Source organism: Vigna angularis, chromosome 3 (assembly GCF_016808095.1).
Source record: "Vigna angularis cultivar LongXiaoDou No.4 chromosome 3, ASM1680809v1, whole genome shotgun sequence".
Classification (NCBI taxonomy): domain Eukaryota; kingdom Viridiplantae; phylum Streptophyta; class Magnoliopsida; order Fabales; family Fabaceae; genus Vigna; species Vigna angularis.
Genome location: NC_068972.1, coordinates 14,441,509 through 14,458,792, shown reverse-complemented (window position 1 = coordinate 14,458,792; position 17,284 = coordinate 14,441,509). Strand labels below are relative to the sequence as shown.

The following is a 17,284-nucleotide window of genomic DNA, read 5'->3' as shown; positions in this document are numbered from 1 at the left end:
AGAAATTGAAGTAATTAGAGATTCATAAAAAATAACTCCTTATGCCAGATGACCATACCACGTCAACTTAATTATAACACTGTTTGAGCCAATTTAACGACAATGATGTAATTGTTGTAATTTTTATAAAATAAAAATTCAATTAAGACAAAAAAAATGATGAATTTCATATTATCACTCAAATAGAGACATCGTGAATAATTTAACCTGTTCGTTTTTACCATCTCTTTATCTTATATTTTGGGGTGACATGTTACTTCTTCCACTGGCTTGAGTTTCCTTTCGGGCATTTGGGCGGAATGTCCGTATTTCGTATTTGGGCCCAGCTATTGACACCCCAATTCACTATTTAAAACCTGGACTTTTCACTTGTGTGTTTTGTTCGAAAATATTCTGATTGAGAAGTTAAGAATGCTCCAGAAAGACTTTCGAGTTGAGATATTTGTGGTCTACTTGTCCTCGCAAAGGTTTATGAGGTAATCAAATCCAAAGATCACTTATCATTTGACAAGGCATCACCAACCTCTCTTTCGCTGCCATTCATCTTTTTCAGATATGCCTTTCTTCTACACACATCAATGGGGCTACTTAATTTGCTTTCCATGCTCATCATCAACATTTTCTTTATATATTATTATTATTATAATCACATTAAACCAAACGGCAAACACCACTAGCAAGTGATGACCCATGCCAAAATAAAGCATCACGTCCCATTCATAACACTAATCAAGTGCAATTTAAGATTCAGTCAATCATTCAATGTTGCACTACCATCATCATCTTTTTACAATTTAATTCTAATTAAAAATTATGATGTGAAATCAGTGATGAATTCGAATATTATATTAAAAACAGAATATCAATCAAACACCAATTCAACTTTCATATAAAAAGATTGATACTATTTTTAATTTAAAATTTTAAAATTTTAAAATAATAAATTTATAAATCCTGTTTAACTTTTTTATTTTTATTCAATAAAACTTTATAATTAAATTATTAATAATGATTGCATGACAAAATAAAGATGAAAAAGAAGGTCTAAGTTGACTGAGAAAGTTAAGTATATGGAGCCCTCTAAAGTTTTCTCTTAGATCTTTGAAGAGTTGCTTCTATTGGAGTTTTGATTATCTTATTCTTATCGTAACACACCACTTCACAGTTATGAAGTTCAAATTGCATTGTATTTATGATTTATGATGTCCTAATTCAAATGTATCTGTCACTGCAAGTGGGTGTGACCACTCCACTTGTTAATTCCCAAATAGTTTTTCATGATTCCTTCTATTCTTCTTTAAGCAAAAAAAAAAAAAATACAATAAATGGTATTTTATGTGAGGTCTTTTTCCATTTTTAAGATTTCCTTTCAACCTCCACAAGATGAAATTCAAGTAAAGATATGTACGTAGCATTGATATTAAATATCTTACTTGCAGACAGATTCTAAAATTCAAAACATTTCGATTGCTTCAAGAAAGCGATGGTTTCAGAGGTTCGATCAGTTCGTGTACTTTGAATTTTGAATATTTTCTAAATTAATTATTATTAATATTATACCATATATATCTGATCAGTCACAAATAAATGGAGTTTGACCTACTAGTCAAATTATTAGGATTAATTCTAAACTACTTAAAGAGAAATTTTGATTATCACAAATTAGACCATTGTTAATTAAATATACATTTCGAAATCTATAAATATAAATTTGAAATAAAATGATAAATAATTGTATTTAGTGTATCATTAATATCTAAACTTGTTAAATATTAGATTGATTTTAACATCTTTAAGATTACTTGGACTACTTTTTGAACATCAAATATTCACCTTGATCCTGTATCCCAAAACAAATATACTGATTAATAATCAATTTAGTATAAGTTATAACTAGTTGGTATTTTTTGTTTATTATTTTATGATAAAATCATTAAACTTATGTAAATGTATAATTAATCCTAAGATAAAGTTAAAAAGTTGATATAAATACTTTAAGCGATGCTCACTTTTTCATCAATTATTTTTTAACTGAGTTTAGGATCAAAACATCATTGAAATGATTATTGTTTACAACTGATGAATTCATTATATTGTTCACAACTTATTCGTGAACAATGAAGATTTCACTAACACTTTATTCACTTGAATGAATTTGAGGGAGATTGATTGAATGAATTTGAGAGTATTTGAAGGTAAATTTTTTTGTTGTTTATTTGAGTGGATTTGGGGTAAGTGAGAGTGGATTTGGAAGTAAATTTTTTTAATCTGTCACATCGATTAAATCCTACACTAATTCTCACAAACTTTACTTGCAAATTTACTCTCACTTACCTCCAAATGCACTCAAATAAATAACAAAAAATTTATCTTCAATTCTTTTCAAATTCATTACATCAGTCTCCCCAAATCGATTCAAGTGAACAAAGCCTAATTGATAACTCGAATAGCGAGATCTAAAACCACCAAAGACGGATAAGAAAAAAAAAATATTGAAAATATTTAGTATATATTTTATTGGAATGATTAATAATGCAATGTTTTGAAACTATGGATGAAAAAAAAGTAAGTTTTGTAGGTCACTCTCATATTTTGATCTTAATTTTCTAGAAGATGAAAAGGTCTTTATCGTTTTGGTAAATTGGAAAAGATTTTCTTGATTCCATAAAAGAAAAGGGATTGGATAATCTTTGTAAAGTTTTCATGTGATGCGACTACGACAACTTTTTACGGTTCATAAAATTGGACTAAGAATTGGCTCTCCACAATGACATAACACAGCTACACAAACCTTCGCTTTCTTCCTTATGTAAATAGGATCGAAAACATCGATATCCTTTTAATATGAGAAAACAAGAAACTATCAAGCTTACCATTTATATTTCAAAATACTAAACATTTGTTTTTGTTTATACCATAAACAATTGAGAAACAATAAAAGACCGATCTAAGGTATTCACCTTTTATAGTTATTAATTATAAGAATTATAATTAAAGATGACAGCTACATAAAATCATCTTAATTCATTACCGCGGTAGCAATATCAGGTTTTACACTTTTTGAAAAATGGATTCAAACATAAATCATCGTGGGATATAATGTATGAAATTATGTCGTAGAATACTGTTTTTGTTGTGCCAATATAATATGTAGAGAGAGAAACTATTTTTTCTTTATACATATATATAATCACACATAAATTTAAATTATAATAACAATTAACACATCAGAATAAGTTATATTATTCGAAATATTTTTAAATAAAAATTGTTTATATTATAATATTAATTTTACAAAACTTTTTAAATTTTTAAATTTTAAGAAAAAGTAACTATATAAGTAAAATCAAGTTTTACTTAATATTTTTAATGGGGTTTGCTAATTTACGTGACCTCTTAAAGTATACCAAAATTTAGTTGACAAAAATACCCTCGTATATTATGGATTTTAAGTGTTAAGGTTAAGGGTATTTGAATAATTTTTTATTTTATTTTATTTTTTATTTTAAATTAAAAATAAAAATTATTAAAATACTCATGTGTTTGAAGTATGTTTTTTTTAATATATAAGGGTATTTTTAGCATAAGACCATTATGATTTGGAATGTATAACGACAACATTTAAGGGTCTCAAGTACATGAAAGATGACTATGCTATAAGTCTAATGTTGAGCTTGAACTCAAATTATATATATATATATATATATATATATATATATATATATATATATATATATATATTATAATTAATAACATATTGCAATGGTAAGTGTGAGATCTTGGACTTAAAATATGACATCATGATTTTCATTTTGTGATGAACTTGAACGACATCAACTCTAGACGATAATGAATGCACATTACATTTGTCTCACTCAAATGTCCTCTTGTTGCTTGAGCATCTCTAAAGTAGACAAAGTTGATTTAAGCTTTCCCTCACTCAAACATTCAATTGTCACTTGAGTTGAGTTACTTGTATAATCTAATAAGTTTCATAATCACACCTCGTTTATTCAAAACTTAAAAGACTCTATGTCACTTAAGTATGGATACTTCAAATTCCAACAAGTTTTAGTTTTCATGCACACCAGTGCCTCACCTTAATGTTAAGCAACCCATTCTTCATCACTTGAACATTTGGAGTATTAGATGAGAGTGAATTTCAACATCTTTGTTTCTCAAACAACAAGCCATCACTTTAGCATTAAAACCAAGGCTCTTGAGAGACATTAAAGTGCGGATGTGGTGATAATTTATTGCTTCTACATAACAAATTATCACTTGTTTGTCACTTGAGTGATATTGAATGCAGTGACGAATTATCACTTGCATGTCACTTAAGTTGTAACACTTTATAGAGGTCAATCATCACGCAACTCTCACAAAATTCATACCAATTTTATTGTATTAATCTCTTCTAAACTCTTCCATCGTTCTAATTATATATAAAATAACATTCATAATAGATTTACATTATTTCAATAACTATATACAAAATACATACTTTTTCCAACCTTCAAATAATTTCAATATTATTTGCATATCTAAACAATGATCCAATTGATTAAATATTAAAATTAACTCCTTTACCTTTAATAATGTTTTTTTTGTCTTAAGTTATTTTTTTTAAAGATTATTTAAATTTCAGTTACTTGATGATACCAAATTGATGTAATATTAAATGACCAAAACCATTAGATTAGATGTAATGTTTAAAATAAGTGTGAAAGGTTTAAGTACATAGTACATTTTACATGTTAGCGGTAAAAAAATTACAACATAGCAAACATTAAAGACTTAAAAAGAAATTTTGTTCAGGTTAAACAAAGATAACACATGCAGTTCGAAAAAATATAAAAAATGAGAATGCAATTTTTTGTTGTTGTTAAGCATGTAAAAATATTTGAAGTTAGGTCCATGATTGACTTGATTTACATGAAAGTATAAATGAATAAATAGTGAAAAATGATCAAGCAAATTATTTTCAAGGCCATAATAATTTTATATTATTTTTTTTATAGGCAGTAAAAAGCAAATGAGAGTGAGACATGAAATAAAAGAATAAAAGACGATAAAAAGTGAGTTACTTGAATTAAGTGAAAGATAATATAAATAAATAAAATATTACATGAAAGTTGGTAAATGCATGTAATTAGTTTTAAATTATAAAAGTGAAGGTCATAATTTTTTTATTCAATTACCGTAATGTTGACGATGATACACAAGTTATTCCAAACATGCAAAGTGTAACGAATATATAATCTACTTTTTGTCAACGATTAAAATCGACTACATAATTAATTACATCGAAAACATAATTAGTAAGATAAAAGGTATACAATTAATATTTAACACTTACATATTATATTTCTCAAGCACTAAAGTGTATATATTTTTTGTAATGTAAGTTTATTTGTAATCCTTTGTTTTCCAGATTATTACAATGATTTGGAACTATACATGCACGAAAATCATTATAAATATTATTTTAGTAAAAACTAGCTCCAGTTTGTGTTGGTGGGATGGGTTATATAATATCAGTGGTTGATGATAGGAGAGAAAAAAAATTGAAAAAGAAAAGAAAGAGAAAGATTGAATGTCTTCCCCCAGTGGTGTACGATTTTGACCTATATGCCCCGGTGCTCTCGATTTGTATAGCCGCGGCCTCCTCCCATCGCATCACATCACACACAATCAAACCAAAGGAGACGTAAAGACGTAAGATACGATATGGATAGGGTGTTCTCCTCAGTCGACGAAATCTCCGATCACTTCTGGCCATCGCCGCCGATCCCCGTCTCCGCCGCCGATGAGGCCTCTAAGATGAGCCGTAGCGCCTCCGAGTGGGCCTTCCAACGCTTCATCCAGGAAGCTTCCGCACCCTCTCCCCCCTCTCCTTCCTCCGCCACCACGGCTACTTCTGCGGCCGCCACTGACGTTGTCTTTGTCGAGATCGACGATCATCCCAAACCTGCCCCTGCTCCTCCCCAGAACGCCGCCGTTTTGCCCAATGCCCCTGTTCCCGTACCCCTTGACTCCGATGAGTACCAGGCCTTCCTCAAGAGCAAGCTCAACCTTGCATGCGCTGCTGTTGCCATGACTAGGGTAATCCTTTTCTTCTTCACCTTTCTTCATCGTTCAATGTGTGCTCCGTTTCGCATGTGCGAATCAAACGATTCCATTGGTTCTGATTTGGATCTGTCTTGCGTTTTAACTTTTTTTCGTCTTTCAGTCAATTATCTTGCATGCATTTTTTTGTTTATTTATTTGCACACTGGGGTCTGCTTATATATTTAGGAGCAAACGGCGATCATCTCTTGTTTTTAAATTAAGAAACGTCGAATCACACCACACTTCAGAGTTGTTCTTAAAGTGAATTTGCCATTTCAATTCTGAATGCAAAAATCTGAATATGATACGTAACATATTCAGGTGCAACTATTCTGTTACAAGGGAATCCCCCAATTTGATTCATTTCTGCAGTTTGCCTTCTCTCATAAGTGGTCCTTTAAGTAGAACAAATCACTTAATAGTGTATAAAATATTAAAAATCCATTAAATTCGACTTTGCGATTAAACTGGTGATTCAATATTTAAGTATTACTTAAAGGGATTTTGATAATGTAAACCCATTTGTAGTTTAGACGGAGTGCATTGCCAAATTATAACTATTATTAATCCCGAAATACTTCTTGGCGTAGCTTCATAACACACTCCTTCTAATGAAACATACTTCTCCTTATAAACCAAGTTGGAGGATACTAGCAATTGCTCGTAGGATTTGCTAAAATAGACGACCCACTTATTAGTTAGGATGACGTAAGAAAATTATAACTACGATCAATTTTAAAGAACATCTGGATGCATCTTGTTAACATACTCCTTCTAAAAGACAAGTGGGTTTATGTTAGTAAATCTCTTCCATAATTTTAATTTTAGTTATCCGAGACTTACTATTTACTTTTCTAGTTTGTATAATTTCTTATCACTGAGACGAATCAACAATTCATTGTGTGGGTGTGGGCGGGCGGGCGGGCGCGCTTGTGTATATTTTTACCTTTTCACCATTTCTTGTGAAAAAAAAATTAAAACCTCATTTGAGCTTAAATTTTCAATTAAAAGAAATTGAAAGAATACTTGTGAAATTTTCCTATATGATTATTCCACTACTTTATTAATCACTCATCAATTCAATGCTCTTGCTCTATTTAGCCATGTAATTGCTTCATTTCCATTCTTCTAAAATAAGGATTGCACAAACTCATATATAACTAATACTTTTTGTCTTATATGACTTTTACTTAAGTTGTTTTATCTATTTCTAGCTTAAATTGTTTGCATTGAACACCGTGTATTGTCTATATGAGATTTGTTCCACTTCCTTCCCTCGTATTCATCTTGCTTTAGTTGCTTTCTGGAAGCAGTTTTGAAGTATTTTTCTCTAAATCTTACGATTACAAATTATGACTTACATATGAAATAATCAATCAGAAATTCAGAATCCAAATCTTGATTGGATAGCCTTGGTTTATAACATTAAGAACTATTTAGGAGACAGAATAATAGTTTGAATACGAAATTAGAGGTTTATTACCTGTTTATGCAATTCAGAGTAATACAGATATATTACCTGTTTCTGTACTTCCTGGGGTACACACCAGTATTAACTAGCCCTTCGAAATTCAGTTCAAAAGCATGTGTTTTCAACAAATAGCTATACAAAATTAGGAGGAAGTATCCAAATAGAAGGTCTCCAATGCATTCCATGAAGGACTTTCTATTTGTATCTATTCTCAGCTTTCCCCACTGAGAATTGAACCAGTATCTAATTTTTTTCTCTACTGTCCACAATAGGCATCTTTGGCTAAATCTCAAGAGCCAGCCCCTTTTTCTGATGGTGGATCACAGCCTATCGATCCTTCTCAAGTTGGATCTCAGACTACATCTAAAGGTTTGAATTGGTAAATATTTATGCATACATGTATTAAAAGGGTTAAATGACAATACATGGTCAGTGAAGTAGAGTTTGTGGAATGCTGAATATGTAATGAATAAGTATCTAGTTGCAGTTGCACGAGTGGGTTAATTGCATAATCTGTATTTACCATTTTATTTTGATCAGAACACTATTGCCTTCTTTCATTGACCTGTTTAGTAATTTTTTGAGCAGCTTTACAGGTTCAATTTTATCTCTCTTTGTATGGATAACACCTATTGAATTATGTCAAACATATATGTCTATGTAGGATCTATTCCTTCTGGAAATGATCCATCTAAGTTACAAGATAAAGATACGAAAGTACCAGTTGGGATGCCTTCCATACCTTCCACGCAAAAGAAACCTGTTGTTGCAGTTAGACCATCAACAAGTGGATCATCAAGAGAACTGTCAGATGATGATGATGCTGAGGGAGAGACATCTATGAACGACATGGACCCAGCTGATGCAAAAAGAGTAAGGAGGTAACGATATTCTAAAAATTGCATGTTTTTATTGTATAAAATGCTGGTACTTCTTTTATACGCAGGAATTAAATGTAATATCATGTGATTGTGCTCACAGAACGCTCATTAGTGTTGCATGATTTGCAATACAGTAAGTGCGATTCCATATGATTCAAGCATCTGGTGATACAATCAGTGAGCAAATCATTTTCATATTTGAATCACATCATGATTCATACCTGAATCGCAGTAATTGCGATCTGGAGAAGTGTAACACTTGTCATACGTAAGTTCTGTTAGGCCTCAGAAGGAGTTGTTACATTCAACTACTTTTCTGAGGCTGTCACCCCTGGTATGAGCGGCATTTTCTGCTGCTAAAATAAAAAAAAAAAAAGAAGGAAAAAACAGCAGCCAGAGCGCTGGGTGGACAAATCATGTGCTGCAGTTCTAACTTGTGTTGCATATGCCGTGCGTGGATTCCCAATTACTGGTTGTTATCTTTTTATCTTAAAGTCTAGGCTTATTTACTTATTTAGTTCCGCTTTTGTTTTTTCAAAATTTTGTTACCCAATTGTTGAAAGCCTCAATTTGGTCTCAGTTTTTTACAAAATAGGTCACTGTTTGCCATTCTGTTAATCTGATGGAAACAGTGTTTAAGCAATGCGAACATGATGTTATTATTGTTGATGTGTCCGTTAAGGATTAATGAGCTCTCTAAAAACTGTTGGTATTCATGGGATTCGGTGGAGGTGCTCTTCTTCATTTGGCTTAGGGTTGCCGGGGTATTTGGTTTATGAGGGCATCTCTTTTGCAGCGTCATAAGTTTAAAATGTGTCTTATAAGATCTTCGTATTAGAGTATGCTGTCATGATATAAAATTTAAGACTCGTGATTATAAAAATAAAAGAAATATTCTTCTGCCTTAAAAATTATTGAAATGCAGGTTTTATGAAAACCCTTGTATCGGAAATTTTGAAAGTGATGTGACAGTGAGATTCATAAAAGTAAATTAAGACTTCCTTCATTGACTTTTGCAATGGAGATGACTTGAGAAGAATGTTCCTTTCCTCTTTAGGGTAATTGGTTGCTTATCTCTTTCTTAGTCTCTTTTTCTATCTTTTACGTCCGTTTCTTTTTCTTAATTCACAAAACCCTTTTTCTGCTCTCTATGCTATTCCGGCATGTTTGATTTATTATTTCCCAATTCAAAGATTTTTGTGCTCATTGATATTGTGTGATTTTTATTTTGGGGTTTCCTTTTTTAGGGTGAATTACGGGTGTTGAGAATTTTATGGGATTTTGAATCTGTGTTTGATTGAGTTCATTGGTGGATTGATTGATTTTGGTGTTTTGGATAGATTTTGTGGTTTTCAATGATGGGTTTTTTGTGGATTTTACTTGAATTGAGTTCATTTATGTGTTGTTTGGAGCACATGGCTGTCGAAATGTAATGGGAACTGTGCCGCTTACTTCCCAATTGTTGATTGTGAACTGTAACCCATGTTTTAAGGTCACCTCCATTGTTAGAGTCATTACAAGGTTTTAATTTACTTTTTGTGGGAAAAATGATTTTATGTTCTTATGACCCAGGGTCTTCTTTAAGACCTACAGTCTCAAGTTTTGTTATATTAGCTTTCAGCAATAGAGATGTTCTTAATTTAAAGTTGCAATGGGCTTTCTTGCACATGCAGACCACGGGCTTTTAAAAATTTCCGATTTCAATATTTAAATATTAAATTAACTTATTTTAACTGCAATATCCACCTTAAAGAGATCATAATGTATTCTTCCGTCAGGCATATAGACGGTGTTAATGAAGGGAAAAAATTAGCGAATTTCATTAAGGTGGACCAATTGAAACTTTTAATAACTATAGGACGAAATTGAAAAAATGAATAAATTGTGTGACACAATAAGTTATTAAACCCAAAATAATCTATTATAAAGCCGTAGTAAAATACTTGCTCCATTCTGATTTGTAAGCAAAACAAGGAACACTTTTTTGTTACAACTATAATTTGAATTCTGATTCAACTACCTTGGTTCAGAGTGGTTAGGTGTTTTGTTTACTCATAGGATTTGCCAGCTCCTGCCTTGTAAACTAAGTGATTGGCGGCATGCCAGAAAAAGTATTACGTTAAACAAGAGTGATGCTGTTTACTCCATTTTTTTCCCTACAAATTGTAATAATCTGTGAAAAAAAATGCCTGAACATTTTTCCTATGAAACTTCAGATGTGAAGATGTGGAACCCTGGAGGTTGTTACATTGTTCTTAAACGGATTATGTACTTCCTCGTTTATACGGTAGGATTGAACAAATTTCATATTGGTTGCAAGTCTTACTGAACAGCCTTTTTTTTCAAAGATAGGATTCCAGTTTTACCCTCTTTTTAGTGTTAGATATTGATTTGTTCTACTAGGGAACAAATTCTATTTCGGTCATTGTCTAATAACATTTATATCTCAGGATGCTATCCAATAGGGAGTCTGCCCGGCGCTCTAGAAGAAGAAAGCAGGCTCATTTAACTGACCTAGAAACACAGGTTTGTGTATTTTATTTTATTTTATAGAATTGAATTGTTTCTCCTCCGCCCTCATGTGTGTTAGATGATTAGTCCTCACATGAAAACATAGGTGCTTTATGACATTTTATTCTATCATCATAGGTTTCTCAATTAAGAGGTGAAAATTCTACCTTGTTGAAGCGCCTTACTGATGTAAGTCAGAAATACAGTGAATCTGCTGTTGACAACAGAGTTTTAAAAGCTGATGTGGAAACATTAAGAGCAAAGGTAATGGTCCTACTTTATACTTGGCCTAACTTAAATCTATTAGGCGCAAACCTACAGGCTCTTTCTCAAATTCCATCGGTTGGATGAAGAATGGTGTCCGATCATATTTTTTCACAGTGAAGAGAATCTACATTAAAAGTTACATTGCCAATTGCTTCACCTGGATTGACAAAAAGATCTGATATGTTTTTGTTATTGCCTGCCTTGTTGTTTTCATTTGTAGGTGAAGATGGCTGAAGAGACCGTCAAAAGAATTACCGGGTTGAATCCAATGGTTCATGCCATGTCTGACATGTCACCATTGGGCATGACGTTATTTGATGGAAGAAGCCCTTCAGACACTTCAGCAGATGCAGCTGTTCCTGTGCAAGATGATCATCATCACTTCTATCAACCCACATCTAATAATCCTATTCCCAGTCATGATCCGATAGTCAACGATGGGTTGGCGGGCATGTCTTCAATTGAAAATGTGCAGCAGAACCCTGCAGCAGTGGCAGGTGGGAACAAGATGGGTCAAACTTCTTCCCTGCAGCGGGTAGCTAGCTTGGAACATCTTCAGAAGCGGATTCGTGGTGGTGTGGATTCCTGTGGACCTCCCTCTAATGGGGAGCAGTAAGTAGCCAAATCTCTTGGATGCTTCACCAGAAAGTTATTATCAAACAGTTATTTCTGCTAGTTATTTATAACTAAAGCCATATTCATCTGGAATACACTGTACATCAATTTGATGGATCACATGAGTCTGGATTCAATTAGTGCACTTCGCCTCTTGTTCTTTTCCAAAAAAAAGGATGAAATATATTTTACAGCCGCTAAGTTTTAATAGTTCTCAATGCCTACGATTTCCCCCAGGTAAGTTCCAATATGATCCCATTTTGTCTTACAGAAAGTCGAGGAGTCTGAATAAACTGAGTGTAACAATAAGGGAAGTTCGTATTTGAAAATATATCTTACACAAGTCTTTTCATATTTGAAAATTATGATCTCTGGCAATCATTTTGACAGTTACGGAGTTTTTGAAAGAAAAATAATACTATGACATCTGATCTGATAACAAGTTCGTTTTGGAGTTTCCAATGAAGAGTTTAAGGATAAATGTCTTAGAATCTCATTGTGAACTTTACTGTGGACGTTAATATTATAATTCCAAGTCGTTGAGACATCTTTAAAGTCAATTATGGGATTGTTAATGTTATGATTTCAAATTTAGATATTGTATATTTAAGATATTGTCTATTTTATAGTTTAGAGTTTTATAGTTATGATTTTGTTTTTAAGTTTTGTAGTTTTATACATTATGTTTTTATTTTTAGAAGACATCGAAAGATAAACGAATAAGAGTTTAAATTGCGTTTAATCTTTAATTTCTATTAAACAGACTACAGGATAGGAAAAGAAATATTTTACTGTAGTAATAATATAATAACCTGTATTAGAATTTTAAATTAAAAAATAAAATAAATAGAATTAAAATATTATTATTTTAAATGGTCAAATTTTATTTGGTGTGTCACAAGATATTATAGTCGTTTTTTAAATTCAAAAGATCTGTTTGGTTGATTTTAATTATGTTTTTAAAATATTTATTATTCTGTAAGAGTAAGATGACGATTTTATTGTATTATTTTTTTCAACGTAAAAAGGATTGTTTCGTACCTTCTTTATGGCAAAAAATTATCGGAAAACCTGTTTCTTATCGTATTTTCTTAAGGTTTAAAATATTTTTTAGTTCCTGATTTATAATTCTGGAATTGAATTTTGTCTTTAAAATATAAATAATTGTAATTTTGAATGAACTTACTTTAAGTTTAAATATTTTAAATAATATTTAAAATTCAATAAAATAATAAGTAATCTATATATCAATTTATAAAATAATAAAAATTATTACAAAAATTAAATTTTAATTTAATAAAATAAAATAATATGATGTATATATATATATATATATATATATATATATATATATATATATATATATATATATATATATAAATATTAATAGATGTGTTTGAAATTGAAATTGTCTCCGAAAGTAATGATGATGATGTTTGTATCCATAAGTGGAGAGGGTTGAAAGACTAGATCAACCAATACACTATTGGTAATTTTTAACTTTACCAAATATATTCAACATTTAATTCTAATATGTATTTGTTAACTCATTAAGTGTATTGTTTTTGTCATGGAATTCAATAAATACTTTATCGTATAGTATTAGAGTTTTCACTATTTATTTATTGGTTAAATCAAATTTAATTAGAAAAATGCGCTCAACCTCTAATGAACAAAAACAAAATATGAATATAAAAAATCAATTTTTGTCACAACATTAACTTATGGGAGTTAATAATATGATTTATTTAAGGAATATGAGTCATGCTTATACGAATTCTCATCAAAACCATCTGAAAGAAATAAATTTTGACTTATTCAATCAGACATGAAAGTAGAACATATATTATAAGTAGGACATGAGTACTATGAAGAGATAACTACCTTGTTGAGAGAAATAAATCATGTATAGATGTATAATTTTCAAATGTATACTAAAAAAATTATAAATTTGATGTCCAAAAGCTAACAAATTCCAAATTTGATGGATGAAAATGAACAACATAATCTGATTAAACGGTAGATGGTGTAATTATAGAAAATTTCACGCTTTGTAACTTCTTTCCTCTCATTCTTTAGTTTGTTCTTCTTACAATTTACCAATAGACACATTTGTTAATGTTGCGTAAATTGAAAAACATTTATAACGAGTTTAGTTTCATCCAATTTGAAAAAATTATTAGTCTTTTTATTTACGTCAAAATTTTATTTTCAATTCTAATATGCATGATAAAAATAAATAAAATATTACTTAAATTTATAATGAAATGAATGAATAAACTCCAAATAAGTAAAAAACAAATCTTTTTTATTCAAATAAAAGATATTAATTGTAAGGGCCTGAAAATATATGGCAGTTGGGCCTTATGTTGAAGCAGTCAGACCCATAACACTAAGGACACTATGATCTTAGGAGAGACTTTTCAGATCTGAGTTCATTATCTCAACTTCTCATTCTCTCTCTAAAAAGCTTGTTCCTCCATTTCTCTCTGCCTTCTCTCTACAATTCCCTCATGTTTAGTGGTTGCATGTTGGATTAGGTGGTGCTCAAGTGACCGCAGCGTAGAGGCCTTTGCAACCATCCAAATAGATTTTCATTCTTCAGTGGGTAAGTAGCTCTTCAGTGTTCTCCGCTGTTTGGGACCTAGGGCAAGTTGCATCTGCCTAGTGTACCCTACTTTACGTTTTCCTCCGTTCATTCTAGCTCTAAGAGTTGTTCTTAATCACCGCATTGCGGGTTGTAGGGTGATGTCTAGATTATTCGCGTGTGGGGTACTAGAGCTACGGGTCTTTGAGCTGAACAAAGAAGTTTCAAGGTAAGGGGAGCTAGAAGGTTTCTTTAATTGGTTGCATGAACTGTATGTTGAGTTTTGTACTGCTGTATTGTTGATATTGTGTTTTGATATGGAAAGACATAGTTGCATGTATTGGGTTGAATGACTGTGAAATTGGATTGTGATGTATGTAAACTGTTTTGAGATGTATTTAAATTCTATAATGTCTATGTTGATGCGTTTGGGCTGAGAGACATGTTGTAACAGTGAAGGGACGGAAAAATTGGTATTCTACAAGGGTTTTGGGTCACTTGAGAGAAAGTGAGGTAGTGATTTTAGGAAGTAAGGATTCTGGGCACATTTGGGCTGTTGGGACATCTTAGGCAAGTTATTTATGACCTATTAGGATCATAAAACTGGACTAGAATATGTTAGAAGTGGTAAAATCGAAATTGGGTCCTTAAGTTGAGGAAATTGATGTTTCAAAAGACAAAACTTGATCTTAATCACTTTAGAATGGTAGTAGGAATGTTCAGAATCATTTAGATGAGTTTAATTAAGTATATAACAAGAATTCAGGGTGTTAAAAGTTAGTAAAAATGGTTAGGAATGGTTGTGTTAGGTGCTGTTCATAATTCTATAGAAATTCTGTAGAATTATGCAGTTTCGCAACTGATAATCGTTCGACCATGCACTGTTGGGCGTTCGGTCTTAGCGTTCGGTCTCGTTAGCGTTTGGTCTTAGTGCTCGGTCTTAAGTGGAGTTCGGCCTTAGTGCTTGGTTTTGTTAGCGTTCGGTCTTAGTGCTCGGTTTTAAGTTGAGTTCGACCTTAGTGCTCGGTCTTGTTAGCGTTCGGCCTTAGTTTTCGGTCTCGTTAGCGTTCGGTCTTAGTGCTCGGTCTTAAGTGGAGTTCGTTCGGCCTTAGTGCTCGGTCTTGTTAGCGTTCGGTCTTAGTGCTCGGTCTTAAGTGGAGTTCGTTCGGCCTTAGTGCTCGGTCTTGGTAGCGTTTGGTCTTAGTGGATGGTCTCTCAGGTAACGTTCAGTCTCTTAAGGAGAGTTTGGTCTCTTAAGTAGCGTACGGTCTTAATGGGTGGTCTTGGCAGCGTTCGGTCTTAGTGGATGGTCTCTTAAGTAGCGTACGGTCTTGGTAGCATTCGGTCTTAGTGGATGGTCTCTTAAGTAGCGTACGGTCTTAGTGGGTGGTCTTGGTAGCGTTCGATCTTAGTGGATGGTCTCTCAGGTAACGTTCAGTCTCTTGAGTAGCGTTCGGTATCTCAGGTATCATTCGGTCTCTTAAGTAGTGTTCGGTCGTAGGTAGCGTTCGGTCTCTCTTAGTGAGCGGTCCTGAATAGTGTTCGGTCACTCTTCAGTCTTACCATTTATGGACCGTTCGGTCCTGTCCTTTGGGGAAGTGAGATACCGTTCAGTCTCCACCATTCACAGGGGGTTCGGCCTTGCCCATTATGTGTTGATGTTTTATGTTCGGCCTATATTCCTATTTATTCCTGTATGCTATTTTACTTAATTGTTCCAGTTGCTTTAAGGGTTTATGTATGCATTAACATATTAGTGTTAAAGTGGAAAGTATTAGTTTTGGACGTAATTACATGATCTTCAAGGGGGATACATGGTGGTGCCCTTTCAGTATATTTAGAATGATTTGCATGGTAGCTCAGTCTTGGGGGTTTTCCTGATGCTCCAATGGTCTTTCATTCTCAAGTAGAGAGGATTGATCCATGTGGTGAGGAGTAGCAGGAGGTCCTAGTCTTGGGTGCTTCCAGTATGGCCCAAGGTGAGTGATAAAGGACTAACCTCGTGAGTGTGTTAGGGTGAAACTCATTAGCAATGACTTTGCAAAGCAGTAGAAGCCACCACGAGTGCATAACCGGTCATAGCTCAACTATCAATCTAAGTCCGGACGAGTCAAGTTTAAGTGCAACAAGTCATGTTTGTATAATATAGTATAGTATATTCGTCTTTACTTGCATGTTGCTTATGACTATTACAACATGATTTTATATCTAGCTCACCCTTGCTTGTGTATTTGTGTTTGCTTGGATATGCTTTCTTTTGCAATGATTATCCACTTGGATGTGAGCAGAGATGGATGAGGTGCTTTTAGAGCAGGCTTTGGAGGAAGATGATGCTGCTGCTTAGTCTCCTTAAAATGTGCATACAGACAATATACGTAGTATTTTACTCCTTTTTAATATACAATTATATTTAGTTAATGAAAAATTATTTTAATTTTTAGCAGTTTTAATTTACATCAAAATAGCTTTAATCAAACTCAACCTAAATTAAAAAAATAAAATAAATTTAACTAAAAAGCACTAAAGTTTATAACAGTAATTTTAGTTTAAACTGAAAATTATTAAAATTGTGTTTAAATTCACAATACTATCTTATTTTTCTTATAAAAGAATAAACTACACTAATTAAAAAAAATGACATCACAAAACACGACATAAATACAAGAATGAAAACTAAAAATAAAGTTATAGCTTGAAATATTTTTTTTTTAAAACTATCACTTACATAAATTAGTAAAAAAAAAGTTATATAGATAAATATTTTTGAAGTAATAACCTATCCTTGAATTAGACTGCAGGAGGTTAAAAAAACAGTGAGAAATTGGACCTGCTTTCTTTTAA

At 32.1% G+C, this 17,284-nt stretch overlaps 1 protein-coding gene and 1 long non-coding RNA gene across 2 annotated transcripts; both read left to right on the top strand.

Annotated features, from left to right (window-relative positions):
* Positions 1 to 5,542: 5,542 nt before the first annotated feature.
* On the top strand, positions 5,543 to 12,066 carry LOC108345833 (light-inducible protein CPRF2). The gene is made up of 6 exons (XM_017584625.2): positions 5,543 to 6,105; positions 7,855 to 7,951; positions 8,247 to 8,463; positions 10,914 to 10,989; positions 11,113 to 11,238; positions 11,462 to 12,066. Exons 1-6 carry the CDS (start codon positions 5,731 to 5,733, stop codon positions 11,855 to 11,857), a joined length of 1,287 nt encoding a protein of 428 aa, XP_017440114.1. The 5' UTR covers positions 5,543 to 5,730; the 3' UTR covers positions 11,858 to 12,066.
* Positions 12,067 to 14,328: 2,262 nt separating this feature from the next.
* Positions 14,329 to 16,809, top strand: LOC108345501 (uncharacterized). The gene is made up of 3 exons (XR_001833683.2): positions 14,329 to 14,464; positions 14,601 to 14,672; positions 16,732 to 16,809. It is a non-coding gene; the product is annotated as an uncharacterized LOC108345501 (long non-coding RNA).
* The last annotated feature ends 475 nt before the right edge of the window (positions 16,810 to 17,284 follow it).

Excerpts from the sequence above, each read along its gene's own strand:
- LOC108345833 (XM_017584625.2), top strand. The coding sequence starts at position 5,731 with ATGGATAGGGTGTTCTCCTCAGTCGACGAAATCTCCGATCACTTCTGG. Across the intron at positions 6,106-7,854 it reads CTGCTGTTGCCATGACTAGG|GCATCTTTGGCTAAATCTCA; the intron begins GTAATCCTTTTC and ends TGTCCACAATAG. Across the intron at positions 10,990-11,112 it reads TAACTGACCTAGAAACACAG|GTTTCTCAATTAAGAGGTGA; the intron begins GTTTGTGTATTT and ends CTATCATCATAG.